Here is a 20,883-nt window from a genome sequence, read left to right as displayed (position 1 = left end):
GCCATGTCTGTTGATGAAAAAATGTTGTCGCTAGCTGTATTTGTCTTATGTTTGTTTGAATGATGTGTTTAACAATTTATTTTGTTCTCTCACCCCTTCATACCATCTAAGTGGCTCGCTCAATACTTTCTTCTCGTCCTCACTCCATTTCTCTCTACTTAAGCTTACTTTTGCTAAAGCCTCTCCCCTCGTCGCCACTTTAATCATACGTGTCTCTAGGGACGACCACACTATTATCAAAAGACAGGCACAGCAAGCATTAAAGCAATCATGTTTCAACAAGCCATGAAAGAAAAACTTTTTATTTTCTTTCAATGCACCATTATTTAACATTCTTGCTTGAAATACGTGTATGCACTGCAAAGAAATAATTCAACAAGATGATCGGACAAGCGTCCTGTCTTTGTAATCTGTTATCTAAAAGCATTTTAAGTTTTCACTTTCGCTTACTGCGAGATTGGAAGAATGCTTGGCAGTGTTTTGAATTAAAGACACGAAAAAATAGGAGAATACCAAAGACAACGTGGCTGTGACGAGCGGTATTTTTTACGGATGTCCTTTATAACACAGTTTCTATTGAAAGATGCAGCCCATCTATAAAGGGAAAAACACATTAGCACAGGAACAGTGTTTATTCCTGATATATACTCCGCCTTCTCGAATGTTACGTGAAAGACACGGTTCACAAAGGTATTGAAAGCATAAAACACTGACAATAAAAATCATTTGAAACGTGAAACTTTTTATCGACTTTCTTTTCTCCGCACCTTCGTAATATGCAAAGATCACAGTAATGTACTTATGGAAGAAGGCAAGTTTTTTTTTTTTTTTTAAATAAATGTTACTTTGTAGGAAGAAACGATGGGAATATATAACGGTGCAGTGGACAGCCGGCTCACGACAGACTATAGCTGTCTTGAAAGAGGATTCACAAAATGAAGATTTTTAACAATTTTGTCCCCCACTTTACCCCCGTGTGATTGTATTCAGGTGGATCTGATGCAAGCAATTCTGGAACTGAAGTGGAAAATTCATTGAGGCTCGCTGACTGGATTGTGCAAGCCCATCCACGTTTCTATAAATACGGTGCTCTTGATACTATTTGTGTTGCTGTTTTCGTGCTGAGAAAAAACAAAACAAAACAAATAAGCGTGAATCTTATTCGTGCAAGCCTGCACTCTTGTCGACATCCTCAAAAGGGTGCTCCTGTCCTACGCTGTTGTGCACAGTTCTCAGTGGGTGTATGCTACCGCTGGAGGCTTTAATTTTACTAAAGCAGGGAGTCTGCCCCACTGGAATTCAAGGGAAGGCGCCCTCGTCTGTCAAATCAGAAGGCCGCTTATGCTTGTTAGGAAAGACGTCAAGATCCTGACAGTTATTTCTATCATAGAAAAAAAAACCGCTGCACACTGTTCTTCCCTCCGGAAGAAAGGCATTCAAGACACTGTCCATCCACATATCAAAAAGACTGTATAAATGTTTCTATGTGCGCACTAAAACCAACTTTTGCAAAACATTGATCCAGACATAAAATTATATTCGAATGGACTTCGAGAAGGAGGGGAGATAATCTTTACAAGTTTAGTCACTTTCAAATAATTTCGCACTCAAGGCAGACGAGTCCAATTTGCATTACCATGCCAAAACTTGCATAGCAGATGAATTTTCAAATATACATAAATCAGGCTCGGCAAAAAACATACACCAAAACATTCCCCATCGCCGACCCCAACACACACATCTATGCCTTCAAATACCACGATGCACAATGTTTTTAACTGAGACTCAAAGGATAGATAATAAAGGTGCACAACAGCTGGCGCTTTTAGAAAAGTAATAGACTTGGCAAGTTTGGCTAAAATGACAAACACAGACACCAGCAAGATCAGCCACAGCGCATTCGCAGATGTGCCTGGCATGTCGCACTAGTCCTGGAATTCGCTCAACCGAAGTTGCAGTGTTCACGAGTTTTATGCCAAAACGTTCAACTGGCCCCGGAGAACCGGCACGTGGGCGATAGCTAACTTTAATTCTTGCTGCCCACATCAACATAAACTTGGAGGGAAGCGAATAATAATCACATGTCGATCGTATAGTTACACTACACGGCTCATTTGCCCGAACCCCTGCTGTTCCCCGAACACAAAACTCAACGACGTGCGATTTAATGCACGATGATAAAAAGATTTATTTAACATTAAAAAACCCATGAAAATATATACATACAATCAAATGACTCGTCTAGAAGGTGCCCTAGTACTATCCGCGCAAAACGTACTTCCACTCTTACAGTGCTGTTAATTCTTGTTAAAGCTACCATTGACTCTCACATGCATACGCGCATCAACTTAGCTCTGTTGTTATAGATGTTTTTGTATTTGTGGGTCCACGATTATGATTAGGTGGAGAACAGTAGTCACGGCACGCAGATGAATTTTCCTCGAAAGTTTTCGTCCGACTGTTCGTCGTCTCTTCCCATTCAATCTGCCAACCACGTCAGAGAGCGATAACTGCTCTATGTCCAGCCAGTCCCAGTCCGGGGTCATACACATGATATATACGACTGCAATGTCACGTACAGCAGCCGGACAAGCACCACCTTCACGCTAAGTTCTCCGGTTCTTGGAGTGCGGCGAATCCAGCAGTTGTTCTTATATTTTGAGAACGACCACTCCTGGCTGCTTTGGCCTCGAACGTCTACGTCTCACAGGTAGTGCAAGTCCTGGTCACGCAGTCCTTTGATTTCCACGGTGACAGCAGGCAGTCCTGACAGTTCCTCGTCACTGACTCGCATCATTCTTCAAGGTTCTCTAACCAGCGTCCTTCCTCCGGAGTCTTGCCAGCGGTCCGGTGGCGCAACGGTTAGCGCTGTTAGCGCCTGTCACCAATACAGTGAAGGTTGGCTGCCCTGAGTTCATTTCTCGTCTCGGGCACGCTGATCTTTCTCTGCACGTGGCATCTGTTTCCAGGGCTGGCTGCTTGCCGTAATATAGCCTTAGCTGCTGACACTGCGTAAAACACCAATCCCCCCCCCCCGGAGTCTTGCCCTCTTGGCTTGAGATTCGGTCTCGAGGTAAAAATGAAGATGGCGTTAAAAAGCTGAAGTCGTTTCGACTGCTGACAAGTTGATCCGTTCACGCTGAGGTCGTGCCCAGAAGTGTTTTGCAAGGTTCTCGCTTCGCTAGTTTGTTTCCTACATTCGCACAGACATACAACGAGGGATGCAATTGGTCAACTCATTCACCATTCAATCATCAAGTAGCCAACACCGACAAAAGAGAGGCCACCCATACTGACCCTCTGCCCCGCCCCGTGGTGGACAGGTGTCTAATCCCCCATCCCCGTGTAAACCTCCTAGATTCAGGCAGACTGGTGTGGGAGACCCCTGAGGTGTCACTACTGGACATCATTGACGCCTCTACCGGCCGGCTATTCGCGCTTGGCAGGCTGTAACCACTTAAGGCTGTCTTCAGCAGCTCTACGATGGCACATACCCTCCCCCTTTTCTTGCATAAGGAGTCTCAGGCTTGTCAACAAGCCGCCTAGACCCTAGTTGTGGCGATTGTTACTTCCCTTTTAAGGTTTCCACATGAGACGCAGGAGCCTGAGTCAGAAGTCTGGCCAACACATTTCTACGTACACGCATGCATGCACACACACGCGTGCTAATATCCATACATAAAACACTAATTAATTAAAACTCAAGAATTCGAAAATCAAATGAAAAGAACGCTTTATACTCCAGATGTTACATTCCAAAAAATCACTTTTTCATAGGCAGCTGCTGTTTTTCAGCACACCAGTGCACAAACGATCTTTCACAAACAAGTCCCACACTAGATAAAGTAATCAATCTCCAAAATGGAGACTTCGCTTATCTTATTGCTTTGCACTGCCTCGTTAAAATCTTGCAGACGAACCCATCTGAAGACTCCACGAATGAAGCTGCCTACACAGTGCACTCCCTCTGGATCCTGTTATGACCTCTCGCATGTGGGAAGCCAACAAGAACGGTAAACCAAGGTCAGCAAAAACGATGTTCGCCGTTGATTTCTTCCCCCAATCCTACTCAATGTCAGAAAGAAAACTGCGAAAAATACCCAGACCTGTCTTCCATTTTTTTATAATGATTTTCTTTTCCAAAATACTCCAGTGTTCTTGAGATTTTAGACTTAGTTCTTTGACGATATTCCTTCTAAAGCCTTCATAGCACAAACTGCACCAGCAAATTACACAACTGTCTCAGAACCACTTAGTTAACTGCCACTTTTTGGGAGGACTTTTTATTTCTTTCTTCAGAAAGGGATTTGAAATGGAGGAAGCTCTCTCTAGCTAAAACTGTATTTAGTTGCCGACATTAACCCCGTCCCCAATATCCTCCGACTATCTTCGGCGACACCCTCTATCGACCACTAGGGCTTCAGTAATGTGCATCATTCTTCTACAGTTGCTCCAAATGGTCTGGCAAGGAAACAAGTTTAGCATTTGAAAACTTTGGAAAGCCCAACACGCACCACAGCTCGCACATACATAAGTACAATCGCCGGGAGGAAAAAAACAGGATGGTGAGACACAAAAAAAAAAAAAAAAAAAAAGAGAGAAACATAGCATTTGTGAAGGTAAAGTGTAACCACATCTTACACCTGACATGCCCAGTACTGCTACTTTTTAAAATGACCAAACATTCTCCACAAAACACTAGTAGACAAAACAAAAAAAACTGTCTATAGCTGCCATGGCTCCCGTTCAAATATCTATAACCATCTACTTCTCCAAGACTGCTGGTAAAATGTACTTCGAGGCCATGGGAAAAAGTTGTACGCCCCGGTCCGTATGGCACAAAAAAACAGGAACGTGTCATAACAACAGAGGTCAAAAATAATGTAAGGCATGTAAACAGTATTTGCTTGAAGATTTGAAACCAGGATTTCTACTTAGGGTAAGTAGCAGCAACCGCACAAGAGCTGAAGCAAGAACTGTGTGCTCTTTTCTCAGCTCGCTTGGAATTGCAGCGAGACCGGCAGAGGCAAGTGATGATTAAAAAGTGAGGCTTCCACAAGAAAAAGAGAAGATGGGATTAAAGATACTGAGGCAAAAATTCAGCGGGAGAAGTACATGTATTTATTTTATACGTTTTTATGAGTCACCATTATGCGAGGCTCAAGAGGAATTTTTCAAGTTCGCTGACAGGTATGGTCAGGTGTTAATCACGACAAGTTCTCGTGACCAGTATAACGATGTTACTTGAACTTAAATGCTAACCTGTCAGCAAGATCATTTTCGGTATTTCAACAACAAAGACAACAACAACAGGATTTGTATAGCGCATTTTCCCACACGGATGCGAGTTCGATGCGCTTCACAAGAGAATTTCGTTTAATTCGTTATTTTAGCTAAGATTCATCATAAAATGTTAATTAAGATTCATTACAATATATTAATTTATTAGTTAACACTCATTATACGGCTTTATGTATTAGTTTCCAAAATCTGAGCGGAAATCTCTATTCTGCTCACAAAAAAAATACAAAATATTAAATATCAATTTGAAAGGCTTTAAGACCACATTTATGTGAGATAACAACAGCAAAGTCTCATTAAGCATAAGCTTGAAGAGCTCCTGAGAGTTGGAATCTAGGTCGATCGACGTGGGTTTTTAAAAAAAATAGTTTTGTCCTAAAGTAGTGATAAACCGATTTCCGTTAAAATGTCAGCAGCTCAGAGGAGAATTTCGTGAATGACTAGCATTTTGCATGCAGTCAGCGGACTCCCGCAGATTTTAAGTGTCAGACACTTGCACAATCACAGTTGCTGATATTTTTCCCATCGCAAAATGTCAATATACATGCTGTGAAGCAACTCAGACGTGCCTTTAATGACAGAAAAATTGTGACGAATCATTCAGCATAATTACGAAGCAAACAAACAGATAATATTCCTTCACACACCATGCATAGAGGAGGAGGAGGCAGCGGAGGGGAAGATAGCTGTTCGAGTCAACACTTTTTACCGGTGTTTTTTTTTCCCCTTAGCATCGCTAAGAGCATACTAGGCTACACATCTGCTTCGCTGTTAGTTTTTATTACTATTATTATTATTAGTCTTTTGCTAGAAATTGCTCAATGTCCATAAAGTGGTAGCATTTGCACTTCAAAAAAGGTGTCGCAACCAGAAGTACCAGATGCGCATATTGATAAGTAAATTTTTAATTACACTGCATATATTACCCATCGCCCAGAAATGAGCGTAGTTCTTAGAGCAATACAAATCACGTAAATAATATTTGCCAAGGGGGTTGGCGGTGTTCGTAATGGGTCTAAAGACAAAAAATTTGGCTCCGGTGTCTGAAAAGGAGTATTTGGAGTCAGATGGTTCCACTATGGAAACATTTTATAACAAACTAGACATGGGACAGCTGCTACTTTGCTATTGCATGTTATCAAATATTAGTGAAACAGTTATTTATGAATGAAAACTAATAACTAAATCCGTTTATCAACATCAAGAATGAAGACCACAATTTTAGCACTGTTTTTTATTGATGTTGATGTTTTTTACCATACTAGATAATACAAGTGGAAAAGAAATATTTCACTTCTCCATCAAATGGACACATATTGTGTAATATGTAAATGTGACAATATTTTATGATGCATGTGACGATATGGCAAAGATACACACGTACACAACGCGCTTGTTCTCCATCACAAGTATTTAAAAAAAAAACAAGTGTAGACAAAAGACAAGTATCTATTATAAATGGACTCCGCAACTTTTGAATTAAAACCCGATCGCATTACCCACTACGCTAAGATCGGTATGCTCATCACAAAAGTACCAGCTCAAAGATGGTCTGTGCATGTGTGTCCAGACTTTGTGGGGAAAATATAGTTGCTGCCTCCGACACAATCTGACTAACGTTCATCTACTGTGCGTTGGTGTTCGGCTGTTGCTGTGGTCCTCGGTCACACAGCTGTCAAAGTGCCCGTGATTCAAAACAACACGAGGCTTGATTGGTTCTGCGATCCTGACGTCATACAGTGGCTTGCGTGCACGCGACCAGCTCGTGTTCCCAAGGCAAGATGTCAGAATGCCAGCGGCGAATGTCTAACTAAAAAGCAGTCTTGCGCGTGTCTGATAGGTCTGATCAATCAGCGGCCCGCTTTGGAGCCCGAGTTCAGTATCAAGATCCACAAGACGAGTTCAATGTCCTCTTAGTCTACGAATAGTGCACAACACGAGCTCAATACCCTAATGATCTAATTAGTGCACACCATGACTTTAGCGTCCTCGTCATCTAAATATTGTCTACAACACGAGTTTAATTATAAATAAAGCAAACAATACAGTGAGAAAGAATTTGAAAGTCTGTGCGTGATCATTGATCACATCCACATCGTTTATCCAATCCCCACTACATTTAGCGGAAATGTTTGTTCCACTTATGCAAATGTCATAGGTCACGTTTGGTACGTGTATGTTGTACTGGGGCAGTAGCTTCTGCGTTCTGTTACCTGTAGTTCCAGATAAAGTAATGCTGCGCCATACTTCTTTTTGCGCAGAACAAAAAATGGACATCTAATTTGAGAGAGTATTTTATCACAGCAAAATAAAAAGAAATCAACATTACTATTATCTACGCGCTGTATTTATGAAGAAGAACCCCAGGGTTGGCTTGTAATTTGAAACATCCGAGGACTTGAACAGGTCGGTTGATAGGAATCCTAGTAGTGAGTACGGCTCATTGCTATGACTACAGAGAGTTTGTCAGCGCTATAGGGACTGCGTAGAGAGGGAGGGTGTGGACATTCTTCTCATTCACGATTACTGCCCCTGATGAGCAGACCTTATCAACAGACCTATGTTAGATTTTGTTACGGCTCGAGGAGCTGACAACTTCCGCACAACAGCAATTGCGCGCACACGTGCATGCGTACGGCTGGGGGAGTGGGGAGAAGGATGTTGGTATTGGGGCCCTGTCATATCTGCTAGTGGGCGAGCCTTTGGGATGCCAGGCCGTTGCTCTAACTAGACCAGTGGTTCTTAACCTTGTTTGAGGTACCGAACCACAAGTTTCATATGCCCATTCACCGAACCCTTCTTTAGTGTCATCACGAATTGCGGGTGTGTCTTGACCTCCGTGGCGGAGGCTCCGCCGAACCCCTGAGACCCACTCACCGAACCCTTAGGGTTCGATCGAACCCCGGTTAAAAACCACTGAACTAGACTGAAAAGGCACGTAAAAGATGTGACATGAGAATATGGCTGTGCGCCCGAACTTCTAGCTCAGTAATAGGGTAGCGTCCCTCCTACATACTCCGCTTTGAGACGCGTGGCGATGGTTCGTGGAGGAACTCCTGCGCTATCTCTTAAGCAGCCATGTGTTAGACAAGGGCAATAACAACTGCTCCGTCAGATCCGAGAGGATATTTCCGCTAGCAGCTTGACATCGTTAGGCATGTGTCTCAGATTACCTGACATTCTGACAGAACCCATCAGAAATGTGTCTGTAAATTTGAGACAGATATCATTGCCTGACAGTGTGTGACAGACGTCACAGACGCCTTAGCCATCAACCAATTCCTCGTGTCTCTGAATGTGACCGTCTTCAAGGCTGGAGTGAAAATGAACGACGTATTCTGTAATAACATTCCGGATTTTTGGTAATAAACTATATTCTACTCAAGTACTCCCTCAAAGAGCAACGATACTTTTCCGAGATTGTCCTTGGTGACGAAAATCCTCGCCACTTATAAGATGAACAACAGAGAGAAAAATCAGGCTTACTGAAACAATCATCTACTTTGGGGGGAGAGCAGAGAAAGAGTGGTGGAGGGTGGCGGCTTCAACGACTCGCTTCAGAAACGGACCCGAGATGAAAGAAGCTGACTTTCTGTGGCCAAAGATAGCCGCTAGCTGAGCAGATGTCAATAGTTTTCCTTTAAAGACGAGATAACTCCAGTTAAAACCCTCCTCCTACATAAACACTCCACTAATGCTGTCTTCTTATGCATAAAACATCGAGAACATATTTCTCTAACAGTAAATGCTCCAAGGAAGCCCTCTCTCTCTCTCTCTTCATAAAACACTCCAAGAAATTTCCCTTCCCTTCTAAAAAGCACACCTCACATGTTCTTTACTCTCACATAAAACAGTTTGGCCAGCGATAGTAATCTAGAACCAAACCGCTGCCCAGTTAGCGCCACTTACCTGTGGATCCAGAAACAGGTGGCAGTGGGAGATTTCCCCGTCTCTGCCTGCACGGCCGATCTCTTGCACGTAGTTCTCGAAGCTCTTCGGCATGTTGTAGTGGACGATCGCCCGCACATCCGCCTTGTCCAGCCCCATGCCGAAGGCCACCGTGGCAACCACCACGTTTACGCTGCCGCTCATGAAGTCCTTCTGGATCCTTCGGCGCTGTGGGGGTGTAAGCCCCGCGTGGTAAGTTTCCACGGTCCACTTGCCGGACGGTGAGGCCAGGTCGCTGGTCTTGCTCTTCCTCCCCTTGCCTCTGCGGATCGAACCTGCGGATTGTAGCGCTGGTTAGATCGAGGGTAAAGGGTGGCAGTGTTTAGCTACAACCACGAAATCAGATAATTGTTAGTGATGTTAAACAACACAAATGCTCAAAGATCAGCTGTGCATCTTGTGAAAACATTCCTAAAATTTCCACTGAAGCACTGAAATGTGCAGAGTAGCTCACTGCAGCTACAGGTATATTCTGGAACGTTCTGGTCGCTAATCCACTTTGAAGTAAAACGAAGCATTTTGTCTGTAAAGGGATAAAGATGAAGGCTGCTGTATTGTTTGTAAAAGAAAAAAATGCTAAGGGAATGAAGAATGGTGACAATAGAGGGCACGACAATGAATTCCTCCAGATTGATGAGTGCTTAATGCACAAGCACACACACACCCAATCAGTCGCCCACAAAAACGATTCTACATTTGTGTCGCTGTGTGCGCACAGGACAGTAAATAATTAAAAACCAAAACTGTTTCAATGTAACAGAATCAGAGGCGAAGCGAAAAGTCGTAGAAAGAGTCAAAAAGACAAACAATAGGGCAATCGATTACAATGCTAGCGATGAGCCAAACACGCGGTTTGGTCCAAGGGATTTAATCTGTTAAATAAACAAAAAAGATGTTTGATGAATCGAAAATGCTTCTTTTTGCTTCCATCATCCCAACAGCCTAATTCGATGGATTAATGTTGCAAACTTTGTAACATTTTCTTATGGTGGAGAAGGGGTGACGTCATTGAAGAAGAAAGCTCATTAACTGGAAAACAGAAGAGGCGTTGGCGTGATCAACGGATCTTAAGAAACCAAACCCTTCTAGATGGCAAAGAGTAGGAAACGCCTGTTCTAGGGTTTTTTTTTTCGACTGTGGTATGTCGTCTAACATTTCTATCCAAATCTTGCTCCAGCAAACTTGAGTACTCGTACAAACATTCTCTCTCGAGCTGTCTATAGGAAAAAAAAAAAAAGAAATAAAGCTAAATTCTAAGCAACTGTTAACCGTAAATATCTGATGATTTTGTTTCTCCTTACTGTTTCTGCATTGGTGGGTGAAAAATCGAAAAATAAAAATGTAACCTAACTCCCAGCACATGACACAGATAACGTGACTTATTGAATTACGACTCAAACACAAAATACTTAGATAATTTCATGGATAGGTTATCTTCCAGTCTAGAGAAAAATTCGATCAAATATATTCTATGCCCAACAATTTGCTGTCAAAAACACACCACCATCAGTTGTAGCTTTATCTAGTATAATGCCAAAAAACTGACAGTGTTAAGGCACCATTAATGTGCGAGCTCGAAACAGCTACACAAGAACTGAGGGTGACAAACGTATAAAAGCTTAATCAAGAACACGTGCGAGTAAATTTGACATGCAGCTAAAGGAGGAGGAAATAAGTTTTTACATTGATAAATATGTACCAAATTTTTATGTTATTTAATTTTTAATGACAAAAAAGTCGTTATCAGAAGTCACATGGAAAATTTAGCTCAATGCGCCCACGTAGAGAGAATCAGTAATAATACAACACCTATTGCAATATCCGAGATTGTTGTCCATTACATTATGATCTGTAGAAGATTTACTTACCAGTTGAGTGAATGTCAGGAACGCTGTTTTAGATCACACTTTCACTCACTACACGCACGCGTCCCCTTGCGTGTTCTTTCACTCACAAATCACCTAGATTTGTCGTGGGCAACATAACTTTATATCAATCAACATTAACTAAATATATACAAAGTCCGTAGGTCTTCCACACAGCGACTTGTAACTCCAAACTGTCGTATGTTTTGAATAAATCGTTAGTCTTAGTTACTCACACCCAAAATGAAATCCTCCTTGAATTGCACATACACAAGTTTCCCAAAACGGACAATCCGTTCACTCTGTCGGCTACTCGTCCTTTCTCCCAACCGTCTCTGTATCCACACGTACAGTCAGACAGCTCCTCAGTTTTCCGTCCGTCCTCTCTCTCTCCAAAAATCTTCTCCGTCCGCTTCTCATCACCTCTCCGGCGGTTACGTTGGGATTCCACACTCCAAATGAGTCCCTTCGTAGTTCCTTGACTCGGCAAGCAACTAATTTACTTATTACCGGTCCCTGTATTCACACGTACAGTCAGACCACTTTCTCGCCTGTCCTTTCTATCTCTCGTCTCCCGTCGTCTGCTTCTTCCAAAAATTTTTCACTCCCCGCACAATCTAAACTACGTCATAAAATGACGTCGTGTTCTGACGCTAAACACGACTCAACCAAAAACACTCTCCGATACTGTTAAGGGCAATAACCCCTGACTAACACAGACAGGGGCAACAACCCCCTGTTCCTAACAGAGTGAATTCAGTTTGGACCTTATTATTTTTTTAAACTTCGGTCAAAGCTTGGGTCTGATCACCTTCGACTTCTAAATAAAGTTCCAATCTGTAGGGCAGTTTCATTTTCTGGGCAAAAACTCACTTCTTGAATACGACAGCCTGGACGATGTTTCTTTATCTGTCTCGAAGACATGCACAGATTTGCTTAAACTGAGCCACACTGGCTGTAACAAATACCGCTTACACACAATGGAGCTCTCCAATATACCAGTAAACTTATATTTTAAGAGAATGCCGATGTTTGAAGGCTTATAACTTGAAAATTAAGCATAATTATATACTTATATTTTGAGAATTTTTCTTTAAATGAACATAACCTCATAGTAAAGTTTTAAAAAATGTACTCGGGTTAGCCTTTAAGAGTTGACTGGCCGCACTATGCATGTCTCCTCACTACCCAACAAGGAAGGCCTTTGCGGTGAGACTTGTCAGCCGCGATGTCATGCTAGCCCCACCTTCACTGATGGTCAGTCATTGCAGGTGACGGGGATGAATGATGAGTTTTACTATGTCATGTTTTACTATGGTGCAATAAACAAATCCGTAGTCAAATATTACTGTCAAATTACGCTTTTGGCTTCCTGTACATTGGCCATATCCTTCACGCTTCATCACACTTTACAAGGCTACCAAAATCAAAGATGGACGGCTGTTTTCTATATATGTATATATTTTTTAATCTCCTTAATCAAATAAAACTTTACTGTCTGTCCAACGAAGTCCAAGATAGAAGATTTTCTTTTCCTCACATACAACAGGAGTATATGTATATAAAGGCAGTTTTCTGCATACGTGGCGGCACTTTGTATCGCCTGCCCGAGGGCAACAGCTGAAATATGGGATGGAGAGGGTGTGTTTGGTCTGAGGTGAAGTTATATGCCATCTTTCTGACTGCATGAAGGTACAAGTCAAAAAGTCAGCTGTGATGTGCCAATAATTTTATTTGCCTGGTGGATGAATGGCTAGCTTTGCTTTGTCTTTGACGAGAAGGTGACCATACCAGGCGACGATGTTAAATGTGAGAATGTTCTCAACAAGGGTTAGCACCAGCAACCCAGAGCTGACGTTGAACCCAAATGCCTAAGAAAATTTAGAAATGGGAATCTGGGAATCTCCTATTCGGAAAGCAAGATACATGACTGTATGAAACGCGGTCGTGACCCCCGTGGACACCAGACCTCTCCCAGCAAGCTGATCTAGCTCGACAAAGTAACCAGGAATGACACTGTCTAGAATCGTTCATCATCAAGGTGTTTTGGAGGGTGGTTGATGTGCAGGGAGGGGAGGGAAGAACTGGTTGGTAAAGGAGAAGAGAAGACTGGCCGTTCCGTCCAATACTTGCTCACTACCACTCAGAGAAGCCTAAGTGGCGAGCCTTGTTAGCCACCGGGTCTAGGCGGGTCCCTCCGATCTCCCGCTACGACTAAACTAGGTGACCAGCATAACAGGTCAGCAGCTGGTAGAGGTCGAGGGATGAATAAACAAGCTTTCAAAGGATGTGCTTAAACAAATGTCTAAATTTATACAAAGCGTGATTTTTCATCCAATTCAACGTGATCTGAGGCAGCATCACATTCTTTAGCGGTATCAAATTCGTTTTATTGGATGTTCATTTGATTTCTGTTTTAGTCATGAAATCCGCTGCGATTATTTGCGTGTTTAGGCTTGACGGTTTTGTTTAACATGTCCCATCCCAAGGGACTGGCTCTAAAGGAAGACCACAAAGTGGTGTCGGTTCCACTTATTGTTTTCTTGTTTACATGCAGTAGCGCATCAGCTTGTAACTCAGATGTCACTGAAGGTCGAAAGCATTTTAAAGGGATGAGGAATCGGGTTGTCCCTTACTTGAGTCTCATAAGCCTGGTGGTTAGCGTATCTGACTGGCTAAAAAAAAAAGTTCCTCGCCCACCCAGCGACTTTCCAGAATTTCGGTATTCGATTTATCAGTGAAGGTAGAGATAACACAAAGACGCCATACTGCAAATTCGTAAAATTAAGTTGCTATAATGTAAATGCATTTTTCAGGCACTTTATTGTGACCAACGATAGAAAAACAAAGGCCACTTTGTAGAAAAGCGTTACAAATGGCACATTGTTTTGTGGGTGGCTTACCCGTTAACTGAAGAGAAGTACGAATCAGTGTAGCGACACGTTCCACCTGCTCTCTGCGGGTACAGTAGATGATCAGGGAATCACACTCTGAGAAACGCTTTCCTTGTAGTAGATTCACCAATGCCTGTAAATGCAAAGCTAATTTAACTAAGACTTTCTCTCTTTCTTCCAGCTCAGTGAAGTAATCTGTACATGCACTCCTTGTATCAAAAATTTTACATAACTTTAAAGATGAACATATGCAGTATGTAGGGAGCACAAATTAATCAATGAATTTTTTTCCATTCAAACTAAATTGCCTAAAAGGAAGCCTTTTTTTTCAATAAGAAACCTCAAATGAAAACACTGCTTACATTACCCCTTCCAAAAAATATTTGTTACAAGGATGTGAAATAAATGCTCATACCTTAAAAATGAAGAAATATAAGACACAAAGGAATAAAATACCTCATCTCTATTGCCATCCTTCGAGACCGAGAGACAGAGGTTTGGCGGTACTGGAGACCCTCGAATTGTTGCAGTTTCCAGGTCAGAAATGCCAATATGACGAGCAACATCTCTGACAGTTGATTTTCTGGCAGTGGCTGTTAATCCAAGAAAACAGCTAACTCCATATTTTTCACGCAGAACCTGTCATCAGTGTTTTGAAAAACCAATACAAGAAAAGAGTTTTATTCTCTTGTAACATAAGCACTCAGCATCTTTCCAACACTATTACTTGTTTATCAATGCCAAACTCCAGGCTTGAAACAAAGACCATGGAGACAATGCTCCATAAAGTGTTCAAATGAAACATTTATAAAGATGAAGTCAATTTGGCTACATAAAAGGATTTTCACAAAACATACTAGCAGCCAAAACATTTTAAAAAACACACCTTGCACAGTCTCAGGTAAGATGGACGAAAATTGTGTGACCACTCAGACAAGCAGTGCACTTCATCAATGCAAGCAAATGCAATGGGAGGCATTTTATCTGCGCTTGGAAATGAGCCCTGTGCTTTACCACCTCCTACTACTGCTTCTGGAGACACCAGGAGAAAATCCACCTTGCCATCGCAGACTTCTGCTAACACACTCTCTCGCTGAGTTGGTGTCATATTAGAGTGCAAACATGCACCTTTAATTCCCAGTGGCAAACCAGAAATCTGGGGAGATATCAATGCAATAGAATGTAAAAAAGGGAAGTGACTACTTGGAAAATGTGGGTTCTCTGTATTCAATTTAAAAGACAACCAGGCAGATATATGCCTTTTCTTGTGTTATTAAAGCATCTACTTTATATATATGTTTACCTCAGCTGAATTTACTTTATAAGCAAGTTGCATGTAAGGCATCATGTCACTTCTTTTTAATTACCTGACTAGCCCTTTAACTCATTCAGCACACCTGATGACTGTCAGAACAAGGCTTTGCTTCTCACTAGGTATGTAGGAGAAGCATCTGAACACTTACAGTCCCACAGTTCAATACCCTACCATGGAAGAACAGCTGATAAAGGGAAGTGACTACTTAGAAAATGTTTTCCCTACATGACCTATCTCCCTTTGAAATATTAAGGATCGTTTGTGTGCGCGCGCGGACAAAGCTAAGCAATGGTGTATGCTGATGTACTTGTTTTCCCTTTGCTTGAATGTTAAATAAATACGAGTTTGTACTTCCTTTCGAATGTCATGTAATATTAGGTGACCTGCATGTTTTAATCCCTCACAAAGAAAATAAATAAAATTCTTCATGCTCTTGAGATTAAGAATCAGATTTGACAGAAAACACTACAAAACCAAATTTGCCAAAGCACACTTTGGTAAGCCTTCATACAGCAAACTATTTCTCATTCTGCTCTGGAATGGATTCCATTTGTTATGGTCCTCCAAGTATAGTTTCGCACAGAAATGTTTGGCCCAAGTAGGCAGACTGAAGATATACCTGATCTTCCATGAGTGAGACAAGGGGAGAGACCACAAGAGTTACACACTTCATCTGTTCTCTGTACAAGCAAGCAGGCAGCTGATAACACAAGCTCTTTCCACCTCCAGTTGACATGATCACCATAGTTGACTGTCCTGCATGCAAATGACCGTAACTTTAAAATGGCTTATGGTGTTTCTTATAAGCAACATGTAAAGCTACTCATCTAAAAATGTATTTGAATATATTTTAGTGGGTATGTCTCAACTTGACCATTACTGACTTTCTCAGCCAAAATTCAGCTCATTTCAGCTGAACATGTATCACATATTACTTACTCATAAGTTTAAAAAAAATTTAAGACATCAACCTCTTTGTACCTGTTCTTATTTGTCTTACTTATGATCTTAATGCCTTTGTTTATGTAGTAGCATAGTGTTTCAGTTTCTTCTATTTAGACGGATCAAGGGATATATGTGAAAAAGGGATAACTTTTACTTATTTAGTTACCCTCATAATTAAAGATTAGTCATTAGGTTATTAAAATTGTTAATGCTATATATATATATGGAGAAGCATAGTCTTTTGGTATAGCATAAAAAAGAAACTATTTCTTGATTCGGATCAGATTTATAGCTTTGACCAAACTGTATGCTGATATTAATTCTTCGTGGTCAAAACATATTTATACTGGCAAAATTCTGATTTGTGTTTGCATTATTAACATTGTACATATAGAAAATGCTTCTAAAAAGTATATCATATGCATGCAGCAACCAAATAATTTTAAAATTATACAGTAAACATCAATATTTAATTAAATGAATTACAAACATGAACAAAATTGTCCTCACCACTCAAAATGCGCTTGATTGTTTCCCTTTGTCCTGGTCTGAATGAGGTGAAGCCAAATTTCTGCAAGCCTTTCTCAATTAGCCCCTCTACATCTTAAAAATATCAGAAACGAATTTATAGAAATGGATAATTTTATAGTTGATCTTTTTGGCTATATGCACCAATGGAATCCCAATCGTAATTTCAAAGACAAACTACATTGAAGTTTCTCTTACTCAGTTGCCATCAAATCAAGCAAGTACTAAGTATACTTATCATATTTATTGATTTATTTCATCACAGTCGTTATTGATCACTAAATAACAGTGACTTGTTGCACTTTGCATGAGCTACATAATACACTTAATTGGCATGTTTAAAATACCTAAAATGTTATGTTTTCAAGGTGCAAATTAGCAAGACAGGCTCTCAACTGCATACCAAAACTTTAAAATTTACGTGTCTTTCTTCATCACTCTCTCACACACACACTCACATACACACTCACTTGCACACACAATATTGATTTCTAATAACTGATATGGATCGAAAACATAGAACTATTAGCCACTCTAATCACAAAAAAATGTGGCATCTACCAGACAGTTGTTGTGCAAGTGGTGTGACAGAGAGAGGGATTAAAGGCAGGTCTGGTTTCTCTCTCACAGCCATGGCCTCCACGGCAAGCAGCTCGTCTCCCCCTGCTCTCTCTAGGTCTATGTGCATAGTTATTGTGGGGAGCAACAAGAGCAATATGATGAAAGCTACAAAGATCCTTCCAAATGAAAATATATGTACAATAACAGGAAATTTAAATCTACTATATTTTCTGTTAAGTTTATTTTAACTCCAGAAATCTAGTCATTTAAATTATATTCCTCTAGCTGAAGTACAGTTAGCATGAGATTGCTGGATCAGCTCAGAGATATAAGACCTCATTTTATGACTCATAAGTTCCTGTAAAAAAATGTCTGTTCATAGACTGCTTTACTAAAATGTAACAGATTTAAGTAAGCAAAATGTTAAATGGATGCCTTAATTTTTCCCAAAAGTTTATGGCACATTAATAAACTAGGCTTGTTAAGCCCTAAATACATCAACTCTTCATAAAACACCTGTATCCATTGCAGTAACTAAGTTTCCTTGGTGAACACAAGTATATTTGACACAGTCTGAACAGGTGCCATTTGACCCACCTACAGTTTTGTACATGCTTCGTTTGATGGTTTTTTTTTAGTTTAAAGCATGTTCTTACCTGCCATACCATCATCATCTCTGATACCTCGAGCCATAAGAGCAGCTTGTCGCAAAGAAGGAAAATCTGACTCTGCCACAGATGTTGGACTTGATGTTACATTGGGATGACAGCTCTCAGAGCCTTCTGACAAAAACGAGAAGCTGCATTCATTAATTTTCCTTTAAAGATAATTCCCAGACTTTTTATACTTAAGAACATTCACATTTTCTGGTTTGTACATGATCTTATACACATATACAGAATATAACTGAGTCATGGCAAACATGGCCAGAATTTGAAATATGAGCATATACACACCAAGCCACATTGAACAGCTCACAATAAGACTGTTACATGTTTAACCTGCCAAGTACAACCACATATGCGTTACTCATGAAATAAAGGTTTCCACAGAAAATGAAATAAACTTTCATACATTCCTTGTTGCTGCAGGAAACCACAAGTAATTCTGCAGTGATAAAGCTAACATGCAGTTACAAACAGTTTATGATACTGGTGACATGAAAGTTAAAAATGAAAAATGTTAACATTCTTACCGACACCTGGGCACTTGTTGGCCCAGTGACCAGACTGTCCACATCTAAAACACTTATCTCCATAGCTCTGGCTACGAGCAGCCATCCTTTGTTTCCACTGTTTACGCTTCCACTGGGCACCTGTCAAGCGTGAACTTTTGCGGACAAATTTCTTCGCTTTCATGTTGAGACGTACAAAATTCTCAGAGAGAGAAGCTGAAGATGTTTCACTTTTTTTCCTGTAAGATTAATGGATCATTATATATGTAACATGTAAGAACAAACTATTGGTCTTCTAAAGTTACTATCCAACTTCTGCTAAAATTAGTTTTCTCTATTGTTTTTTAAGGTTTTCGTCTGGTTGTTTACAGGTTAGGCATTATAACTGAATCATATTAGTCAGATCAATTAGTAAATTAACTATAAATTAGTATAAACTAGTAAATTACTAAGTTCAAATATACTTACTCATGGACATTTTTATGGAAAATTAGAGACCTTTACACATCAGAAATGAATCATCGGTTTACCTACTGATATGTTGAAATCTTTCTTATCCTTATTGAAAAATTTGGAGAAATCTCCGCTTCATTGTTGTTAAAGATAGAACAAAAGCTACTAGGTACTTTTCTGCCTTAAGTATTGACAAGATCAAACAAACAGGAAGAGAAACCATACAGAATAAAGCTAAATAGCAAGCTTGGTAGCTAAAGTAACATTAGCCAATTGACAAGAATTTTACAATAACCTTTCTTTACTTCTATTGTCAATGTCAAGCATCTTGTCAGTCTTATTAGTCCTCTTAAACATTTTTGATTCCTTAAAAAAAAAAAAAAAAAAAAAAAAGACAAATGTAAAGAAAACAGAAGGAAAAAACCTGAATATCTAACCAAAGGTAAAACTTTTGTTTTTGTGAAACACAAAGACAAACACACCTAGATTGTCTGACTCTTTTAGCTGTTTTCTGTAATGTGACATTTGATGAACAGTCTCTGACAGAATCCTGGAAAATATGCAAAATGAATCAACTATATAAATGTTAAAAAATTAAGTTAAATGATAAATCAAGTGTAAGTAAATGCCTGTCATATTATAATAAACAGCAAATATTTTAATAAAATTTAAATTTGAAATTCCACTTTTTATTTACATCCCTTGTAACTCAACCTGTACCCTCTCCTCCCTACCTCTTGCACACACACACACATATACATGACCATGCACACAATTTTAGAAATATTAGGGGCAAAGGGCATGGGGATAAGAAATAAAGCTAAACATTTTAACATACAGTTCTCTCCTCAAAACTGGTGTCCTCTGGAGTTTTTCTTTTCTGAGTCGCTTTCCCTGCTGCAGAAGACATTTTTCTGGAACAATTTCCTTTCTTTTCTCCTGGATTCTTTTTTGACCCATTATTTGTTTCATCTGTATTGCTCTGCTTGACAGTGTCACTTACATCAAGCGACAAAGATTCATATGCCGACCCATCAATATAATCATCAAAAGTGAAATTTGGTGAAATGCTTTTATGAGATTGATGTACATTTTTTTTTAGACCTTTCTGCTTTCTGGAATAGCCAATATTTCTTGTATCTTCAGGTACTGTAGCATGAAATTCATATGGCTTTAACAGCCTACTGTCCGAGTTATTGAACATTTTGTCCATTTCAGTTTTCTTTTTAGGTAAGCTGTCTAAAAGAGAAAATGAACATCCTTTTGTATTTCCATCTGTTTTGCCAGGACTCTTCAGTTCTTTAGGACTGAGTTCATGAACAGATGTGTTATTGTGGACATCATTTCCTGCTGGACTGGATAACTCATGTATACACAATTTATTTTCACTTTTATCTTTCAATTCAAACTCTTGTTCAAAGGAGCTATCAATGTTGTCTGCATCTGTTACAGAATGAATTTTACGCTTTAGCTTAGGTTTTAAAAATTTTTTGGGAATATCTGTTTCCTCTATGCTTAAGGAGGTTGATTTTTTGCCAGACAACAGTCGAAATGTCTTTCCACAAAAGGCACCTTTGACATGTTCAGTCTCTGTGAAGGTGCTTGTATTCTCTAATGACAATGCTTCGATTGTCATTACTTTAGGTGGACAAAATGTCTCACAATCAGCATATGATGATGTGATGTTCTCTTCAAGTGCCAATTCAGGTGACACAATTTCATTTGGTGCTTCACAAGTCTGTGACCTATGCTAAAATAAAAGAATAATTATAAAGCAAAATTCCATTCCTCTGGACTCTAATCGGAATAAGTTATTTCTTGTTTATGAACAAATAGCACACCAATGTTTCTTTCTATTTATATTAAATATGGCATTATCTTTCAGATCATTTAATATCT

General features: G+C 40.0%; 1 protein-coding gene across 4 annotated transcripts in view; it reads right to left on the bottom strand.

Moving 5' to 3' along the window:
* LOC112576955 (ATP-dependent DNA helicase Q4-like) overlaps positions 1–20,883 on the bottom strand; it is a 110,356-nt gene that overhangs the window by 86,367 nt on the left and 3,106 nt on the right. For 3 of the 4 annotated variants that reach the window (XM_025259844.1, XM_025259847.1, XM_025259846.1), the window contains 11 exons: positions 19,823–20,734; positions 19,467–19,534; positions 18,553–18,770; positions 18,014–18,139; positions 17,358–17,474; positions 16,779–16,871; positions 15,943–16,079; positions 14,895–15,164; positions 14,465–14,647; positions 14,018–14,141; positions 9,211–9,524 (listed from right to left, as the gene is read on the bottom strand). In XM_025259844.1, the coding sequence (XP_025115629.1) occupies positions 9,211–9,524; positions 14,018–14,141; positions 14,465–14,647; positions 14,895–15,164; positions 15,943–16,079; positions 16,779–16,871; positions 17,358–17,474; positions 18,014–18,139; positions 18,553–18,770; positions 19,467–19,534; positions 19,823–20,734 (2,562 nt within the window). The remainder of the gene's footprint in view (positions 1–9,210; positions 9,525–14,017; positions 14,142–14,464; positions 14,648–14,894; positions 15,165–15,942; positions 16,080–16,778; positions 16,872–17,357; positions 17,475–18,013; positions 18,140–18,552; positions 18,771–19,466; positions 19,535–19,822; positions 20,735–20,883) is intronic. The other variant, XM_025259845.1, reaches the window with a different exon arrangement.

Source organism: Pomacea canaliculata, linkage group LG12 (assembly GCF_003073045.1).
Source record: "Pomacea canaliculata isolate SZHN2017 linkage group LG12, ASM307304v1, whole genome shotgun sequence".
NCBI classification, from domain to species: Eukaryota; Metazoa; Mollusca; class Gastropoda; order Architaenioglossa; family Ampullariidae; genus Pomacea; species Pomacea canaliculata.
Note: the sequence above shows the minus strand (reverse complement) of the source record. Positions and strands in the feature narration are given on the sequence as shown.